At 34.7% G+C, this 22,045-nt stretch overlaps 1 protein-coding gene across 3 annotated transcripts in view; it reads right to left on the bottom strand.

Annotated features, from left to right (window-relative positions):
• The window catches only part of LOC137932196 (BAG domain-containing protein Samui-like), a 50,873-nt gene that overhangs the window by 13,035 nt on the left and 15,793 nt on the right, over positions 1–22,045 (bottom strand). Inside the window, exon 1 of one of the 3 annotated variants that reach the window (XM_068775796.1) lies at positions 13,751–13,856. The exons of 1 other annotated variant lie outside the window; for it this stretch is intronic. In XM_068775796.1, the coding sequence (XP_068631897.1) occupies positions 13,751–13,762 (12 nt within the window). In that variant the 5' untranslated portion in view covers positions 13,763–13,856. Of the gene's footprint in view, positions 1–2,442; positions 2,627–13,750; positions 13,857–22,045 lie in introns of those variants that run through there. One more of the 3 variants, XM_068775794.1, reaches the window with a different exon arrangement.

Raw genomic sequence — 22,045 nt, 5'->3', positions numbered from 1 at the left:
TCAAGCAAAGAATTTTAGAATAAAAAATATGGTCCTAATATAAAAACAAAATCAATAATTTGGAACATATAAGTTATATATAAAGGAATCCCAAGACAAATTTGTTCGTATGAGATTATTTGAAGCGGAGTTAGTTCCGCGTGGCTCCGGCGGTTGCGCAACGCAAGCACGGGCTATTAGCGCAGCGCATTTAGACCGGCGGCCACTCGGCCACTCCAGCGGTAAAACAACGCAGACGCGGGCGCATTATCTCCCGCAAGACTCTATAAACGTTTGCTTACACGCAGGCATGCGGATGTCTTCGATAACGTACGGCTTTGGATTCCGATACCGTCCGTGATATATTGCTTTGAGGAGCGTATTTCACCTTTATGGATTCTAATATAGAAATGGCAACTTGCAACATAATTTTTACGAAAATTAAATAAACTTCGAGAGGCAAATCAAAAAAAATTCACTAACAAAACATACGTTTTGTACATTAAAATTTCAGTACCCGGCGATAAACATTGCACATCGACCTTTGGAAAGAGACAATCGACTAATTTCGACTTCGTAGAGCGTTATCTCTGTTGCACGAAATACGACTGACAAAATGTCACATAGGTAGTGGGGGACAGAGATAGTGCTCTACGAAGCCGAAAATAGAAGATTGTCTCTGTCTAAAGGTCCATGTATAATATTTATCGCCGGGTACTGTAAAAAACACCTTAATCTCAGAGAGGAAATTTTCTCTGCAATAGGTACTTTGCACTCTGAAGTAGACATTTTTACCGGATTCCGTGAAGCATGGCTTGAACATCGGACATTGTCCGTGCAAGTTGCAGCTTATGATTCTTATAGCTTCATTTGAAATAAGCTCGCGGAACCAGAGTCCGCTGTACTACTATAACAAACCGGGCAGTATACATATCCGTTGATTTAAGACGTGAACTAAACTATTGTAACTGATTAAGGTGATGTATATATAAAAGAATAGAGACAGTGAATGTTCATATAAATGATATCTACACGGAAGTCTAAGGAGGGGTAAGGATCCTATATTCCTCGCTTAGAGCGGAGAGAGGGACAGAGACAGCCGCCCCTCGGGAAAACAAGGGCTACGTTCACCTTATCGCCCTATCCTCTTCAAACTGTAAATTACACTATAGCAAATAGTGAACTCCGGCACAAAAACACTCTCGTACTCTAAAAACAAGAGAATATTTTTTAAGATTTCTACTAAGTCTGTTGGTGATCTTTCCTCTAAGTGAGGCCTCAGTACCGACGCACCAAAGGTATTCATTACTGTCTCTAAACACTTATCAAAGGGACGCTCAAGCTTCCGACAGCTTCTGAAATTACCCACATACAACGCTTTTCCAACGGACCTTACATATTTTACAAGCTAGGGCACCGTTCGAACTAAATTACAGTAACACGCGTACCGTTTCGCAACAAAAAAGATAACTTAAACAGCCTGTTGTCAAACAAACCTATCACTAGTTAAAATCCTTTGTTTTAAGTCTATAAGAGAACAATGAAGCAAACATTTTTAATTCTTATTTCGAAATCGAACGCATCCCACGCGCGCCGGGCGTCGCGCTGCCAGACTAAGTTAAAGAGCACGGCTATAAATGGATATTTGATTAATAATTTCACCGACTACAACTGAATCGCGTGACGCATTGACAACAGTCTTTTGTTAATTACGAGAAATTCCTATGAATTGTTTTTTATTCGTGAGATACCGAAGAGTATTATAACAGTTCTACCTTTATTTATATAAAATACAGTTGAATTATTGTTTAACAATGAACACTGTAGCGAACAATAATTCAAAATGTGAATCTTTACAATATGTCCTTCATTATTGCAAAAAAAATTAAATATAGATGGATTCATAAAGTGTTGTCATGTTATTGAAACTAGAATAATTATTTTTAATATTCATTTGCGTCTTGTGTTATTCCCATGCTAGACACTGGAATTGTTCAACGACGCAGATTAATTAGCAAAACCGTAAGTTTGCCTTGTTCATCATAAAAAATTTCTTCTCGAGAAAAAAAATACATTAAAACTGTTTGTTCACGTTGACTTGCGAAAGTAACTGGTTTCGATGCAATTTCTCTCCAGGTCAAAAACTGCAATACTTTGGTATGCGTAATACGGTACGTATTTATCGTGGAATTTTTCTTCTGTTAATAATACCGATTTTGTGTTATTTTAATACAACCTAGAGAGATATTGTACATGTGCCTTCACAAATTATTTTCGCTACCCGAGGCCAATGAACCTAAATTATAGTGTAAGATTTAACTATACTCAACACGTTTACATTTTCAAGGAGTATAATATAATATTTGATCACTTTTTTTAAAATAAACATGAAGCGTGAAAACAAAATTTATTCGTCAGTAAACATCTGTCACTATTATAAATAAACTTGCTTATAAATCATACCTGATTATTTTTGGCAGCCCTTCCATGATATTCAGGTGGCTTATCCACAACGACCGGCGATTCCATATTTCAATATTTAACACAAAAATCTATCACAATTACACTTCACTTCGATGCGACGTATTCGCAAAAAAATCGACGAATAATAGCACGATCTGTTGCTTGATTCGAATAATACTGACGCGGCCGCGGCACGGCGTCCGTATTTATACGCGCGTTGAGAATGTTCGAGAAGGATCGGGACGGTTCCAGAGCGCTACGACTACGTCACGTACCACCTACATATAAAAAAAAACGATCGTTTCGAATTATATACACTCATTGACGGTTTCCTAATTAGAAACATATAAAAATGTTTAAACGTACGACAATTAACAAGCGAAATAAAACGCCGCTCGACTACTGCGCATGTGCAACAAGGTTTATCGAAGCTTCGAGAGAATTCTCGAGGTAAAAAACTAAACGGTACAGCCCTCAACAGACCATGTGGGATGGAGTTTAATATTAATAAATTTGTTTGTAAAAAAAGAAAGCCTATTTATTATTCAAGGCGCGCTGATAAAACCCGTTCGGAAGTGTTTTTGTAAAAATGCCACGCTCGTGTAAATTTTTTGCTGTTCAGTGCTGAGCAATAATCGATTACATCAACAATTTTGCTGTAAACTAATTATAATATTTCGAACTTCGAGCGTGAATCATTTCACTCTGTTGACAAGACAAAGCCATTGTATAGTATTCAGGTATTAACACATTTCTTTAATTTATAAAAATTACCACAAACCTAATAATCGATGCTGCGAGATCGAAGTTTTCATAATTCAAGGCATCGTCTCGAATAAATAGGGAAGAAACCATCAAATAAACAATGTTAAAGGTAACATTTATACATGTTTACATTATCATAAACATACCCTTTTATTAGTGCAAAGAAATTGTAAATGTTATTTATACTTCCATTGTGTCCACGAAATTAAGCAATTTACGTGCGGGAGCGACTGACATAAAATAAAAAAAACATCGGAATAAATTGCCCGGAATAGTTGTTACTGGCAGTTACATTTAAATTAATGTTGATAATCACGTTGGTACATACAATGGTAGAAAACCTTCACTTTAATACCACGAAGGGACAGAAAGTAAATGAAGTACGCATTTACCTTGTAAAGTTCCCATTGTTGGGATTAAACATTTTTCAGAGAGAGCAGTAAGCTGGCGTCGCGCGGTTGAGATTGGTAAGTTCTACGTATTAACATAATAAATGCTTCTAATTACTCACTTCACTTTTTTTAAGTCTGGATCATCAAAACATTTGGCTTGTTGGCGTTTACGAAATGCTTAGACTAAACTTCGCTTACGTTGCAGCTTATTACCTACTTCGGGAACTCCTGCTTGGATCGTTACATCATGCAATATGCTCGATGGGAAGCTGTTGAGCTCTTAAATCGATAGTGTTTGCCAACCTTTTTTGTGCTATGCCCCACCTTAGTTCTTACGCTCTCCTATATAACATATATAATTTTTATATAAATGCGAAAAGATTTAAACTCGTGTCGAGTCCACTTTCTCTCAACAATCATATTGGACCACACTTTGGGAAACACTGGCTTTGACAGTCGGTCCGTTGAATGACCTCAGCTTAAGTTGCCAGTCAGAATGCATTTAATAAGCTTGAGAGAACTGAATTTTTGAACAGTTGCTATTGCATACCTAACACAATGCTCACCACGGTATCCTGCGCTTTGGGACAATAATCACTAGAGCTGCAATCGGATTAATGTTAAAAAAAAAAACAAATTTCATAATGTCATGAAACTATAAATACAGTTCACAATTCATCTGCAAAATAGATACCACACCGCAGCTGTCGTAAACTAAATTGTACGTTTAAGAATACAAGTAAAATCACATCTTACCATCGATGGCAGTTTTTTATTGCTAACTAACGTAGCCTGATTTACGAAAATGATTTTTTTTTAATATTACTGTGTTTGCTTGAGGGTCTAGATGAAGAGAAAAATAGTTTTTTTTTCAATTTCGTTGGAAAGAATATTATATAACAGTAAAATTCATACAGTCAACCTATAAAAAAAACTAATAGTAATGTGAACATTCGGTTTAAAAGATTGGTATCAAAATTGAAACTCTAGGTTATTAGGGGTTAAATCATACAAAAAGTATATTTTTTAAATTACTTTGAAGTTTTCATTAAACTGTAGAACTCATGTAACTGTAGTACATTTATAACTTATGCAATATTACATGAATTTGTAAAATGACAAAACTAGTTAGATATCTCATTCTGTGTGTGACATAAATTCTTTTTATATGACAATGTTAACTTTGGACACGGACCAGATAACTCTATGATCAGAGAAAGATCAAAGACCAGAGAACGAATAATCCCAAAAGGTTTTTTTTTAAACTAGGAAATCATTTTAAGGTTTTAATTTGTATCAAATTAAGTTCTTCTCGTATTTTAGAGAAAAAGAAATGAATAGGGCGATCTCCAACGCGATGGACAGATTGTCTGATGAGGCAGGCCACGCAGTGAGGGAAGTGCTCAGAAAGGCAAGTCAAAGAGACCTGTGGAGGCAACTCGACCGAGGCTTTCCGGGAAGGTTACCTTCAGCAATAAAGATAAAAAACCAAGAAACATTTTTCTTTTAACTTAAGTTATCTCTGTGAAATGATAAATATATAATTTTAGTGGAACTCTCAAAGGGTTAAAATAACCTACTGTTTAACTTAATTTACCCATTTACATAAATATATTCAAATGAGTTACCCTTCTCTTCGAGTATTTGGAGCAGAACTAACAAGTGTATGATTACGCTTTATCATGAAACATCTGCAAGTTTGCAACAAATCAAACACAAAGAGCGCGGCACGGAGGAGCAATATCCAGACGCAGACATCTGCCTTCGTTTATGAGAGCAAAGCTCTCAACTTATATCAATCATTATAATGGAATTGCTTATTACTGACCACCGAGTAGTTGCTTCGGTACGTTTTCGCGCATGCGTCGTTGATTCCACATGTTTTTACCGCTTTGCACAACTTGTATTTTTATTTAACCATTATCGACATAAAAGACATAAGAAAAATAATAAATAAAAACACTCGTAACGCCTTAATTTCGCCATCAAAAAGTTAACAATTTCTTCAAAGGTCCAAGTATAGGAATATATAATAAAGTTCCAAAAGATATCTCAGACTTTCGCTTTCTTAGTTTTAAATCTTAAATCAAAAGTATATTATTAAATAAATCTTTTAATAAAATTGAAGAGTTTTTCGTTGATCGAAATCTGTGGAATTTGGTTTGTTGGCGGCTTATTTGCATGATTGATATTATGATATATACATCAAACATAGTAAAATTTCATTTAAAAAGAACAACTGTTGAGTTTAGGAGGCTTTCTCGGCAGATCAGCAAGCCAAGCCGCTTTTAGCTTGCCAGTTAACTTATAATGTTAAAATAATTGACGACTCAAAAGTGAGTAAACCTACTCGAATAAATATATTTTTAATGGGGAATTTTTACTGCTTCGTATAACTAGAATTTAACCATTATCTATATATTCACACGTTTTATACGCTTCGTTGGTTTAAGTTTTTGTAGATTTTTCCCAATAACGACTATATCACCGCTTCCATCGAATATTTAATTATTTACAATCGAATTCTCTGCCGTTTGTTTTACCGTTTACACGCCCTGGTACAACTCATCGTATTTTTTTCATTTTAAGAGTAGATAAAATTGCTTAAAATGTGAAAGTTATTTTAGGTACCGGTATTCTATTACTTTATGCAATTAAACCTTTCCATATATAATATTACATATTTACACGACAAATAAAACATTCGATTTTTTTATATAATCATCTGAAACTATCGTGAGGTACTTGTCTTGTTTCTAAAATTTTATTTGGCTATTACGATTTTGTTCGCTATGAACAGCAATGTAATGAAATCGCTTAATATTGCTGTATATCTTTGTATTACGGAATGCATTCCAAAATACCTGAAATCCGTGGATTAAAACATACTAAAGACCTTGTGTATAAAAAAAGAGGTAGTTATAAAGTGAAATGTGACTAATTTAAATACATGACATTTATAATTTAACGTATGGAAAGGACAAAGCTGCAAACAATAACAGTTTCGTGTGTAAATAATAACATAGCTCGTTATATTTAAAGGAGCGTAAAGTATTTAAGTTCGGCCGGCGGCGCGAGCGGCGCGTCGGGTAGGCGCCACTTCACCTCCGCCTTGCACTTCACATGCGCAATCGCATCGACGGCTTTGATAAATTGTAAACCAAAACGTGAGCAGCGGTGACCTAGTGGTTACAATACGCGAGATCGTCGGTGATTAGATTACCAGGAGACGATCTACACTTCGTATGCGTTATGTAACATATATTTATAATAACATTAAACTATATTTATTATCTATACCAGTGATTCCCAAAGTGGTCTATATCGACCCCTAGGGGTCTATGACAACCTGGAAGGGGTCTACGTCAGCGAAAAAAAATTTGAGGGTCCATGAAGTGAAAATGGGGGTCCACGATAGTGCTATTTATTTCTTAGTAATTTATTATTAAAGCATCAAGTTCATCCTTCTCACTAAAAATATTGACTTATTGCTTATGTTATTTTATTTATAGTTTATTTTATGTTTATTTAATGTTACGTATATTTTACATAACAGGTACAAAATTTTATTTTGAGTAGTTTTAATTTAAATTCAATTAATAAATGTATAAATTAACATGTGTTTTTACTTTAAGTTTTTAACACTAAACTTCACTACAGTTAGAAATTTACAGGAAATTAATATCAGGCAAGTTGGGGGTCTACCCAACACGGAAATACATGGCAAGGGGTCCACGACACAAAAAAGTTTGGGGAACTCTGATCTATACAAAATCACTGCCCCACTGAGTTCTCTATAATATAACTTAAATCAATACTTAATCCTTTATAACGATGCTAATCCGTAAAACTTATTTGGTTTCCAACTTAATAGTTATAGCAAAAATTAAATACTAGATTACTAATAGAACGTACTGCTAAGTGACATGTTCTTACAATCAAATAAAACACTATTTATAGTGAAAAAAAAAAATTAATTCTTTAAAGCTCTTATTAACTATCTCAAACCCTTTTGAACATGATTGTACATATTAATTTTGTAAAGCTTTGTGACAAGTCAAGAGAATTTCGTAATGAAAAATCAACCACTGAAACAGTGAAGTACCACAACATTTGCTTTAAACGCAATTAAATATATATGTTTCGATCATTGTACAGCTTATGGCCGCGATCTCCTTGAGAAAAAAATTTAAAGAAATTACTCAGTCTATCAGTTTACAAAAATTATTATGAATACAAAAAAAATATTGGTTGCACCAAAGTTTCAATTGCTAAAAATCTCTAATTAATTTGTAATAAACGGAATCGGATTTTTAATTCCGAAAAATATTACAGAACTTAAAACTTCAAAACGCATATTAAAAGGAAATTGATGGAAAAGGCTTTCATTATTCAATAAACGAATCTTCAAATGACAATCCTTGGCAATAATGACGCTTGATAGTTATTTTCATTTGTGATACATGTGTACACCCACAAACCTGTATTGTGAAACTTTTTTAAAAGACGTGTTGTTGCGGAGTTTCTTCCTGCTTCTTCACAACTATAACACCTTACGAAGCAGAGTAGGTTAAAATAAAATTTGACGATCGGTAACATTCCTGATAAAAGATTCAATGTTGAATTTTATCTGTATATCTTACGCCTAATTAAAAAAACAAACAATATTTTGTTGCGTGTTTCAACAATTTTTATTTTCCCACGAAACGCATTATCGGCAAAACTAACAAATATAATTTGATACAATTTTCACCGCTCTAAAACGATTATTTCTACTTTAAACTTACTTTTACTTTTAATAGAGAAAGCTTGAATAATTAATAGTTCTACTACTACATTTATTTTAACTACTGTTTGTTATAGGCATTCCATTGTCTAGACCAGTGATTCCCAAAGTGGTCTATATCGACCCCTAGGGGTCTATGACAACCTGCAAGGAGTCTACGTCAGCGAAAAAAAATTTGGGGGTCCATGAAATGAAAATGGGGGTCCACGCTAGTGGATCTCAACACGTACACTGATAGTACCTATTTACTTACATCATACTATCTTATAATATCAAAACATTTACATTATTTATAAAAGTACCTATGAAGTAAAAGATTTGTTTATTTAATGTTACGTATATTTTACATAACAGATACAAAATTTTATTTTGAGTAGTTTTAATTTAAATTCAATTAATAAATGTATAAATTAACATGTGTTTATACTTAGAAGTTTTGAACATTAAACTTTACTACAGTTAGAAATTTACAGGAAATCAATATTAGGTAAGTATGGGGTCTACCCAACACGGAAAAACATGGCAAGGGGTCTACGACACAAAAAAGTTTGGGGAACTCTGGTCTAACTGAACTAATAGTTCTCGAACAACGGGTGTTTAAGCGTCGTCAAGAAAGGCAGACATGTACCTAAGTACAGGTCTGCGTTCAATTACCAGTTTGGCTGGGCTATATCGCAAACATTTTTCTTCTTTTCAGCCGACGGAAGGCCCACTGCAGGTCGTAATCCTCCCTCAAATATAGAGACGATGACCGGTCCTACGTTGCCTGCATCCTTCTTCTAGCCTACCTATGCCTCGTCTACGTCTCGACTACGGATCGAGGCTCGGCGCTACTTAAGATCTTTCGGCCCCAACGGCAATGGGTTGCACAAGGTAAGTGCCCCGTCTACTGCCACTTAGTACATTACTTACGTTTAACACGTCTTCAGTGAATTTTGTGTATATTCTTAAAAACGATAAAACATTATACACGGATCGACTATGTCATTTGATTTGTCAAATTCACTCGACGGCTAAAACTGTACATTCGTTATTACCTAATACATGGAATATTTTTTTCTGTTGATTGAAATCAATGCTATTTATTATTTGAAGTATATGTAAATTACAGCTATATGTTTGTAACACCGACATTTGAACATTGTATTGCTGTGTTATTTTATTCGGTTGTATCATTTAAACCATCAGAATTTTTTTCAATAAATAATAAATATTAACGCACATCAAAACAATAAAACTATTCCTATTACGATACGTACTACCAATAGAGTAGTACATAGTATAGTATGGAAGGAGCTCGTCATCGATTCCGTCAAGGCCTTTCAAGACAAACGCAGCCTTCAGAAATGAATAGACGATTGAGGAGTCAATTAAAATAAATTTATATATAATAAGTGGATAAACGCGCAAGTTAATATTAAAAATTGACTTGCGTTTTTTTTACCCAAACTTCTTACGTATATCTTTAGTGATCTTTTTCGATTCTATACCGTCAACTGTGGCAACTTTATTTTCTATGGGCAACTTGACCTACGACGACCGCGGTCACAAATATTAGCTTAAAACCATTTTTTGTTACACGAACTGTATTTTGTGCATTTTGGTAGATTATAGATTTAATTCTGGCAACCCAAAAAGTTTTTTAGGCAAGTAACATCGCTATTAGTCCAAATATTGTCATTTTTATTCGCATCGGTCAATTTGTGTTTGTGCAGCTCCCGAAAACTTTAAATTTTAAAGATAAATCGAACTTAAGAGCTTGGTGTTGAATAATAATAGTTATATTGTCATGTTACTGTGTATTTAACGTGCAAACAGTTTCAACAACTAGTTCTGTAATAATGAACAAAGGTAAATATTTAAGGTTCCTGTCACTAAGACGGCCTTATAAAAAAGACGCCTACTACTAAAGTAGCAGTAAGATAATTAAAAAAAAAAAATAATACACGAGAATGATTTATTAAATAACGGGTAACTCATGACTCATAATTCAAATTAGGTAACAATTGATAATATAAAGGTACATGACCCATACTGCTCGCAACGGCTGTAGAACACGCATAGAATGACAATGAGGCATAGTCATAGTATCCTTTTATTACCAAAGTTATGATTTTAAACCAATGCGGTTAAGTCCAAAACACAAAAAATGACAAAATAAATGTTAGTTTTTAAAATTCTTGGTTTATTAATTTAATTAGAAAAGTGTGTTAAGTCTTTTTTCGAGGTATAAACTCTACAGAAAAACAAGATATGTACAGGATGTGAAAATAAAAACGAAAGTATTTATTGAAATAATGAAAGCATCTTTAAAAATTTTAGGACATTCCTTTTGGCAGGTGAAAAAATAAGTAATTTATGTCAAAAAATATTGATAAAAGGTGGACTTATTCATAATGGCTTCTGAAATTATTATTATAATAATACAATATATTCAAAAGATTTTAAAAAAGGTCTGTCTAACCTGAAAAAAGTAACTAAGAAGATCATTATTTATTTCATAAAAAATTTCAAAAATTAGAAGACATAAAAAAATGGACTTCACAGCATTGGCTTCTGAGCGGCTTATATATGTACATACTTTTTTGTTAAAAAAAATATAGCAATATTTAAAAAAAAAAAAAACAAAATTCGGACCAAAGAATAGTGAGTTATAGAGTTCAGTGCTAGTGATCTTGTCTGTAGTAAGATGACTGCGGAGTTACATAAATAGTAAACTATATCATACTGCCGTCGACGTTACACGATACAGTTGTTCCTGGTTTGTTTTAAACGCACATGAGATGGATATCCTAAAATAGATCGACCAATAAATTAAATATGTTATTTATACTGTGTTACACTGTTATTAGCGATGATAATGAAATATATATTTTTAATTTACCTATTAAGTAATGTTAAATTATTTTGTCCCAAGATTTATTTATTGTAATATCTAGTGTGCGTTGTGGCAAATACGCCCTCGTCCGATTCACTGCTCACATACTTTAGACAGTGATAACACTTTCAAACACTATAATACATATTTTTTATATTAAAAAAAAAACACATTTTGAGAATAATTTCACTAAATACATTAACATTTTTTATTTTATATTTGTTGACCTGTATCAAAAATCATCTTACTAACACGATCTATGCCCATAAAAAAGCAGTTTCCTGTCTAGGCCGTGTCGGTCAGTTTTTATTAGGGTTTTCGTTTCGTTCTTACGGGCCGTTGGGCAGTGCTGTCAAACCAAATCTCATATTAAGTGACCCCCGTGACCCTACAGCGTTTCCCATATCAAGTTGGTTTTTGAAAAATTTAAGAACTTTGAAAGAAAAATAACAATTACCATTCAAGGGAATCTATTGAAAAAACCATCCTTGATAAATAATGGCTCAAATTGACTTTTGTTATAACTAAGTATAATTTGAGTAAAAGATGAAAGCATGTAAGCAAAAAAAACAATTTAGTAAATTTTAAACAGATTTATGATTTTCAATACACCTACAGAGAAACTTCACTGACGATTAGCACTGCGTTAATATTATGTTCTTCCGTCACATAAATATATGAATATAAGTTGATTTTCGATATTAAAAGACATGTCGATTTCTTTCATTATATAGTAATATTCTAGGAATACCATCGAAGAAATCGAATTATTACTAATTATCGCCTCAAGCAGCATGGCAGCACTATTCTGCAGTTGAACATGCATGTATGTATAATTACTGCAAAAGCGTAACAAAAATGGCCGCACAAGAGAGTGGTCAACACAGCCTGGTGTTTAAATGATCCATACTCTGGAGTTCCATATGCAGCAGGCCTTTACTTAGCTACGTAACATGGCAATTTGTTAAGAACACCGATTTACTTAAAGACCTTAAAGGTTATATTACGTCCTCGAACCTTCCCTCTAATAGAAGCCTTATTTATTCCTAACGCAAAGTTATAGTGTCATTTTTTAAACGTATACAAATCTATACAATATAAAAATTGATTATAAATAGGTGTAAAAGCTGTAAAGAAATGTGAAAAGTGAAAGTATAGTTCATATGCTGTCAATAATGTATAGGACATCATATCCAAAAATCAATAATTTCAGAGATGATATATTATACGTAAAATTGTCTCAAAATTATGATTGTTTATTATCTTTCCCCGCAGACTGTACTGCCAAAAGATATTGGCCTCTCGCAGTTCAATAGAAGAAATAAATTAATGTAACATATAGCGAAGGATCACTTTATACAGGATGATTGGATATAAGTAGTAACTTTTTTTAACAAAAATTTTTTTTTACTAAAATCATTGTTCTCATTATTATGTGGTCGACAATAAGTTAGTTACTTACGAAGATATGTGCACTTTATACTTTTTCAATTCTAGTAACAGCGTAGTTTTTAATTTTCAAACATTGCTACTTCGAACGCTGTCGAGTAACGTCGCCGGTCTCGCGATTTGTTTTGGTGCCGTTTGCCAAATTTCGCTAATTTGAATGGAATTATAAGAAACGATTATGAAAGTTATATCGGGGCATATCTTCTGATGTCACAAACATAAAATAAGATAAAAACGCTATGGTTTCCTTTGTTAGGTTTATTATACAACGATATTAACTAAGGATTACGTAAACAAATAAATATACAGTGTGATTGGAAATAGGTGTAAAAGCGGGGGTGAATTTGTTTTTATTCATTTGATGTCAATTTGTGTATGGCAATCGCATATAACTTAATAAAGATAATGCGTTTAAATTAAAATTACAGCATATTAAATTTAATCATTATTTACTATCTGTCCCTGCAGATTTTGTACTGAAGTTATTAGCTTGTCGTATTCCCATTGAAAAAAAATCATGTAACTTATTTCACAGATATCACACTATACGGAGTGATTTGAGATAGGTGTAAAGATGCTGAAAAATGAGATCCACACTCACCCCTTTAAAGCGTTTACACATATAACCGACCACCCTATGTAAAAGTGTCAAACAATATCAAAGCAGATAAATAGTTACGCCATTCTAATTGTCGTTTGAGCCTGCATTAAAATGAAAGGAAGGTAGCCTCGTACACAAACAAAACTGAAAATACATCAGGGTTAATAGCTAAACTATAAACACACTAACTGGGGCGCGCCGACTACACGTAGGTGGCAAAGCGACCGTTTCCAACACCGCCTTGCACCCGTATTGTGCAATGAACACAAACCTCTCACGAACGATATCCTACGAGCTGCATTTCATGTCAGAATGTTAAATATATATATCCTTGTTATTATATCTTTATCAAATATTTTTAGTGATAAACAAAGCATGGAGGGTTTCTTCAGCGTGCATTAGTAACGGGTTCGATACATTGTCCGGATTGTACTTACATTTCTCTTCATTTCAAACTGTCATTGTAGCACTTCGATCCTTTGTAACGCGAGTACGTATTGCAGTTATTTAGACACTGAATTTGTCGAGTCGTTTGACTCCAGCGCTCACTAGCACGGCTCCCCGCGTACTTTCGCACGTACGGTGAGTGGGTGAGACGTATCACAGAAATAGAACTTTTGGAATCTCTACACAAATTATATTTCTTGCGTCACCGTTGACGGGGCTAAGATCAATACCGGGGAATGCATGCTCCTACATAGCTACCGAATTTATCTACTTTTTTCTTTATCTTATCACTAAGCGTAGATTAAGACAAGTAAAATATTCTTGACCATCCGTGATTTCTTAAAACAAAGAGCCATGTACATTTACTTACACATTACGAAGAGTTCCAAATTTAAAATTTCATAACTACCATATTTTTGTATATAACATGATCATAAAAAATGCAGATCTTTAATGTACTCCAAACTGTTCATAATTGGAGCTTCTGTGATAAAACCAAACCATATTAAATAAAATATTTTTGATATAAAATTTAACTTCACTACGAAAGCAATTGCAAATATTATAATAGTAGACCATAACGTTTCATTAATAGCGGAAAACACAAGAATCGGCGCCGGACCGTGTTTATAAATCATAAATTATTATCTAGGCAGGATATTAATTATTAGTAACAGATAGAACTGGTTAGTTATTGCTATAAACTCGAAGTATTTAATGGTCTCCTTAGCGAATACGTTTTTGGTGGGTACTTCTACTGGGTAAGTTTTATTTATTCCTACAGCCAAGCAGTTGCATGTAAACATAGCCCTATTCCAATTTATAAGGCGTAGTAGGCAAGAGAAACCGCAGAGCAAAAGAAACCCATCATCACTTATATATCTCGGTGCTACTTGCATAATTCTATTTTTGAAACCAGTTTATGAATTTATTTTATGTCATTTTAAATGATTCTAATTAGGGATTACTATCTTCCTTTTTGCAAAAGAACTGATACGAGTACCTTAAATCTATCTAGACGTACACACTTTAAAAATCTATCTTTCCTTTGATACAAAATTTAAAAAAAAAACTTGGCAGTTGGTCAAGTGCAGAAACTAGACACATTCTCTTAAAAATTTAACAAAATAAATAGACCTGACATCAAGTGTAATTAATAATTATTAAAAATTCGTAAGCTATGAGGTGAACCGTAGAAGAACCAAGGTCACCGTCGTTACTCGAAGAATTGTTTGTCTGAAGTGGCAATGTCATATTGTTCCGGTATCCGGTTCCGGAGAGTATATCCACTAGAAAAACCGTCCGGTTAGTTAAGATCGCGGGAAGTCAGTGGATGCGAGCAGTGCAAGACCAGTCATCGTGACGATCTTTAGTGACAGCCTATACCTTGCTGTGAACGCCTATCGACTGAAAAGAAGAAGCTTCCACGAAGATTCCAAACGCGTCATGACGTCACGACGCATGTGATGACATGCGAGCAGTAGGAAACGAAATCAACAAGTTTCATATCTTAATAAAGTTGTACACAAGAGAGCGTATGACCTGTATAAAGCAATAGCATACAAAAAAGGGTTTTATTTTGTAAAGGAAACAAATTAAAATCCAGTTTGGATAATTTCAGCTCGTGAACACAGCCGGGCGGCAGTCGAAGCGCGCCGTAAATGGAATCGTTTTGTGATGCAAATATGATAATAAAACTTCAATATGGTTTAACAAATTCGACAGTGAGTTATTGGGCGGCTGTCCGTTACGTTTCAAGTCGGTTTCCAAGGCAACGGGATTATATTAAGCCAGAAATTTCAACATCAATCGAACTTATTACACCATAACAGTACTTGACGTTACAAATTCGTGGATTGGTAAATGCTGTCACCTAGTTTACAAAAACGATGATAAAATTTTTATGGTCATAACTATAAAAAGCTTTATGACATGTCAACTTTCATTATTTTGATTCTATCAATTTCATTCCGAAATTTACTGAAGAAATATTTTTAACATTTAAAGGTGTTTATTCTATACTAGAACATTAAGCTAGTAGGTAGTAATGAGGATCTGTACATAACAAATATATTGCTACACAATTGTAAATTACACACACGCGCAAACAGGACACACACACTTGCACAAGATAGATGGTCGCGTTAGATTTGTCTATTGCACTACCTACATTGCCCATAAATCTTTGTTACTTATTCTCTGTTGATGTTAGTGCTGTTAGTCCGAAGGCTTTTACAACTTCATCGGCGCTGTGTTCACGGAGCGGAAGGGTCCGTGAAATTAAAATAAAATTATTAATAAATAAAAATAATAAATATATTGTAATGCTCGCATATCACTGCTTGCAGCGACTATAAACAACCTCGTGGTATTTACCAGTCATAATTTTTGTTAATTATATCAACTTCATTAATTTATTGCAGGTAGGACTCCTTATCTACTAAATCTTAAGCAAATATAAGAAGCATAAGAAATAAAGAAATTACTTAAACGATTTAGCATGAAATAAGAATAATAAAACCTTTTCCATTTACTACCTTACACTAATAATAACAACAATAGCAATGGTAGCCCAACGGTAGACGACTGACTTGTAATCATAAGTCGCAGGTTCGATAATCGAGAAACAAGCTTATATAATTCACGCTGTACGCGTTAATTATATAGGCTTATCGCTGCGTACAAATAAGTTTCCAGAGGATGGGAAGCAGCATCCTCTGCGTTACCATAATATCACACTGCGGCCGTCAAACCGCCTGCCAAACGTAGTGATTACGTTATATTCCCTCATAGATGTGTATGGGGACATGCCTTACATTGGACATCAATAGGCGGAAACGACGACGAATAATAACAGATTCTTCTATTCGAGGTATAACAAAGACAAAAGTAGGTCCTACTTGTCTTGGTTGGGACGGTAGTTATGAATAGAGCCAGTTGTCAGACTATTCTAGCTTCCTGAGATGTTATGAGGTGGTTCTCGTGTCTGTGTACAGAAATATACCTCAGGTGCAAACAACAAAATGTACTCGGAATGCGACTAAGAGTCGGTAAACGAGGCGTGGGTAGACCGACTAGATGAACCAACGGTTTAGTAAAGATCGCCGGAAGTTGCTGACAGCGCAAGACTGATCATCGCGGCCTATGCCTTGCAGTGAGCGCCTATCAGCTGGTATAATAAATATGCTTCATGCATCCATAACCATTGCATTTATGTAAAATTTATAAACTCTATAATTTTAAACCAAGTTCCTTATACGGTACTAGACCGAGTGAGACTATGATCACACGAGGAGACACGTGTCCATTTCTTCGTCCGCTCGCGCAGTAAAAGGTAAGTCCTTGGTCAGCCCACCAGTGTACGCTGAATCATTAGCGCCCACGCGAAGCCGCCGCGGCAAATCGCAACTAACCTATTGACAGATACGTAATTACTGCACAATTGCAGCGTAGTCCGTTTCAGGGTTGCCGTAACAAATCTTTTTTTTTTCCTCGTCGGCTAATTATACATGTACCTCCTGTTATGAGAACAACCAACGAGATATACCAATTTTTTACTCAAATTTATGTCTCTAGAATGTATTGCTTTTGAATTGCAATAGCGTTGACCCTCCACCAGGTTGGGCAAGATCGGTTGAGGCTATCTTTGGGAAAGACTTAGGCCTTTCAGCGAGCGTTTATAGACTGACATGAATGAATGATGCGGGTATTTCTTTCACCAACATAATCACGCGGCAGCCTTTTCTTGTATACAATTATATTTTCATATGTCCAGTATAGTGAAGTGCTTGCGTAATTACAAGTGAAAAACATTATTTTCAAGTTCATACAAAACAATTAACCGTCTTTGTACAGGTACAACTAAATAATCTAAGAATAAGTTTTTTATAGAAATAATTTTATTAAAAACTTTACGCGCAACGCAGGGCCTTGATATAAGTGCGACAGATCACCTTTAATATATCGCTAACGTTGTGTTATGGAGGTTAGACAAGAGTATTAAGGAGAGCACAAGGAGCACCGTGACGTCATACACCTGCCCTGTTACGATAACTAAATAATTGGCGGCACGGCAATATATGTTGAACTTAGTACCGGGTAAGATGTACCTTTATTGCATTAACATGATGTTTCGACTACTCGAAGAAGGTAGTCTATATAATCCATTTCGCGAATCCTATGAGACTTGTTACACATCATATTAATGTCTTCAAAATATTTATTCTAACATCTTAAGAATTTTTTAGTCGTAGAATTTGCTAATTTTTTTACCGTGTAGAGTTTTGAACTGTAGTAATATAAATCATATAATGCGTGTGCAATTATAATGTTGAACTTGCTGCATACGACTATTATTATAGGTCCATAAACATTTGGCTATCCATTGCTTTATTGTTATTAAATTCATTATCAACCATGGGTGACTCCATCTATTGACAACGACTAACGACGCGAAATATAATGGATTAGTTTTTGACATTTTTTTTTTTCATATATGCACCGCAAACGACAAGTGTTTCTTTTACGATAATAGATTCTACGAATTATTTGTTACTGATACAAAAAAAAGATACGCGACTATCACCTGATTAGTAGTAGCGGTCTGGCCATAACAATACGGATCATTTTTAATGGAATCAGGCGTTACCTCGCGGAAGTCCATCCTAAGTAAGAAAAGGACCAATATTTAGCCACTTCCGTACATGCAGTGGTAGTCGTGCAATAAAGTGCACCGCCCGCCAACCCCCTGATAAATGCGTATACGGCAAACAATGCGAATCAATCTCTTTGACTCTGTGTTTGGCACTAATCGGTGTAACATAACTCCTGAGGATGCCCCGTGGAGGGGTGAAATACGTGTTGAGTAATTTGGCGGTTGTGTGATTCGCATACGCATTTATCAGTGGGCTGGCGGGCGGTGCACTTTATTGCACGACTACCACTGCATGTGCGGAAGTGGCTAAATATTGGTACTTTTCTTACTTAAATACGGATCATATCATATATATACTCTTAAATGATAGAAGCGTTGCTGGTGGTTCTTCCTATACACTTCTTCTCCCAGCGTTAAAGATTTTAAAATTGGTAGTATAACATTACCCAGGTAATAGCAACCGACCAAGTCGTCGTTCGGTCTTTTCGAACGCACTTGTGTCGAAATGTTAAGCGGTTATTATAGAAGAGTGACAGCCGAAGCCTAGGTACTTCGGTGAAACTATAGTATGTAAAAGCCCGTGCCGAAGCTGCCCAGGGAATCCCCGAACTTCGATAGGGGTAAAATAGGTTTAGTCTAAACACCAGCGACCTAACCTCTCGCACCAGCGGAATCTGCTAATGACACTGGCACATGTGTAGGTTTTTACACCAGGCAGCAGTGCAAGCCAGGTCTAAAAAATCTACACATTTAGAAACTTGACAGTACTAGCGACATGAGTTTGAATGTTATCAGTAATAGCGTATCTTTACTAGTTATACGCTCTCATAGTAATTTTTACGTATCAATATAATACAAAAAAATCACAAATAAGTTTTGATAATGATAGTAAAGCGCAGTGGGTAATTTTTGCCGTTTACCTAATAAAATAGAAGTTTATATTTACGACATGTGTATTTTTTCTTTGGAATTATTATTTATAGCCTTATTTTTTTTTAAATCAACAATTTTAAACCGGGATGTCGAAGCTAGATTTGTATCAGTGAACAACTAAGCAGTTGATCTTTGGCAGCAAAAAACTAGTCTACGTCGGATGCGGACGTGCCGATGTTGTTTCGTCATAAACAATAATCGTGTGCGACTATACCTACTCCGGTACACAACAAAGCGAATTAAACAATGAAAATATCTCACATTATCGATATTAGCCGAGTGCGGCCCTGCGTTAGATAAAAACTCGTTTCACGAGTAACATGAAGCGGTCATATTATTCAGGAAGTCAATTCATTTGATGATCGCATTCGGTCGGAACGGTTACCTGATATGCACTATGCGGAGGTAATCTAACGCGAGCTGGTACTTCGTATTATTATGTATATATAAATCGATGCATTAACATTTTATTATCGATATTACAAGTCAATAATTTTTAAATGTTTCCATCGTAAGGATCATCAGTCATCCCTTAATTGTCTATATTAAAAATAAAATCTGTTTCAACACTGGCAGCAGTGGCGCCCATTTTTTGCCAACCGCTACCTCTCTGCCCTTTCCTAAGGCGATTAAGCTATTTCGGAAGCAACATATTACAAGGTAATAGATCGAAAATTATGTTCTACTGATACCTTATATCAGAGCCTGATAAATACCGGAAATAACAATGTCACATTCAGTAAGTACTTCGCGACGCTACCTATCATTACACAAAAAGTCGCTGATTTCGGTTTCGCGAGCCTTGAGTCCGATGAAGCTGTACCAACAATCGAATATAGCCTAACGTGAGCGCCGCCTTAGTGTTATTAAAAAACGTTTATTTGTTTTAAACTGTTGAAAAAGCATGATTAATGGTTCACATCAAAACACATGTTAATTAAGACGTTATTATAACATCATTAGTGTAGAAATTCGGTTAATCATAAACCGTTCTACTTTAGCTTCTCCATTACAAATACAATTCTTCAGTGTAATTTATCATAGTAAAGTAAATACTACTTTTATAAACAATCGTATAATGTTTATTTTTGTTTAGTCAAATGATACTGAATTAGACTAAATCTAGAAACTTACTAAATTAATTTATGTCAGACTTGTCTCTCTTAATATGCACGTCGACGATTACATTGAATAATAAAAGAGAAATAAAACATTTAGTAACGAAAAGACAGCTGATTTCTGTAATAACATGCCAATAGCATGCTTTCAGAGTTTATATAAACATTAATAACACAGTACGCAGCAGTTTTTTTTTTTTATGATGTGTACGCGACATGATGTCATACGAGAACGACAGCTGGGTATTATTGTGTTACTTCTAACATACCTGTGCATATTTTAAATCGTTGCTCAATAATTATATTTATGAAACGTTAATATTTACATTCTTTAACACATTCCATGCCATGTGGGGCGTATACGACCCCAGCTACACTTTCCGTTCAGGTCATTTGCAGTTCTTAATTCTTAAACAAATTAATTGTAGGGTCGAATATAGATAACTTCACATCACGTATGACCATACATAATGCGTATTAAAATTTATAACTTTTTCCCACTAAATATAGCTTTGCAGTATTGAAAACGCAAAGCATACGTCTTAAACGACTTTTTAAAATTTTTAAATTGTTAATCGTGTACGATCCACGCAGCCTAAATAGAAAATCTTCAAAAATTGCCGTGGCACGGAACGTGTTAATAATGCTTATATTTGAAATGAAAGAAACGACGACCTAAGTCTATGCATACGGGTAGTAGGGCAAGATCGGTCATTGTAGCGATCGTCGGGTTCTATGCTTTATCATTATTATTTCGTACGACATCTACAGCTAGACTAGTGTGCAATGATCAGTTTCTATTCAATCACATAATGCAAACTGATTTAACTGATTCGACTCTTGTGGAAACGTAAGTCACTGACAAGCAACGAGTCAATCACGGGCTTACTATTCAACTTATACATCTCAGAAGCGAAAACGATAAAACTATTCTAAAACAGATAATAAAGTTTTACTACATGTCCTGTAAAATGCAAGTTAAAGTTAACCTTGAATATATTTGCTAATATTTGCAAGCGCTTCCGCGCTCCGTTTCACACAATTTGTCAAATCTCTGCAGAGCTGTCGACGATAATTTACTACGGACATGTGTTGCCTGCTACACGCCGCATAAAAATTAACGACACATTTTTTATTATATCAATGCTGGCTGTTATTTCAGGTCATATCTATGAAGAATTTTGGCATGGACAATCAATTTTTTTTTTTACTTAAAATAAAAAAAAACTTTGTAATGTCTTTACATTGAATGGTTTCGAAACGTCGCCGCCACAGTGCTGTCTTGATAAATAAACGTCGCACAACGAATGCGGTCGAGACTATATAATGCGAATTTACAGCCAACTGTCGTTTGTCACAAAAACTAGGTTGTAACGTAATAAGTAACGAGCAAAAATAATTATCGCATGCAGTAAACAAACGCCGATGTACTTGACTTGAATCGGTCGAATGTTCTAGTAAATAATGTCAGCTGTCAACTTAAAATATGAATACGCTTTGTGTCCGTGATGTATTATCTAAGAATAATACTCTTTTTAGCTTGGTCATCGCACACAAAGAGAGCTGTTACCGCCGTCTCA

This window comes from Battus philenor, unplaced genomic scaffold (genome assembly GCF_028537555.1).
Source record: "Battus philenor isolate CCGP_79_NKW_IND1 unplaced genomic scaffold, ilBatPhil1.0.hap1 SCAF_9, whole genome shotgun sequence".
Lineage (NCBI taxonomy): Eukaryota > Metazoa > Arthropoda > Insecta > Lepidoptera > Papilionidae > Battus > Battus philenor.
The sequence above is the reverse complement of the archived record's forward strand: the minus strand, read 5'-3'. Positions and strand labels throughout refer to the sequence as shown.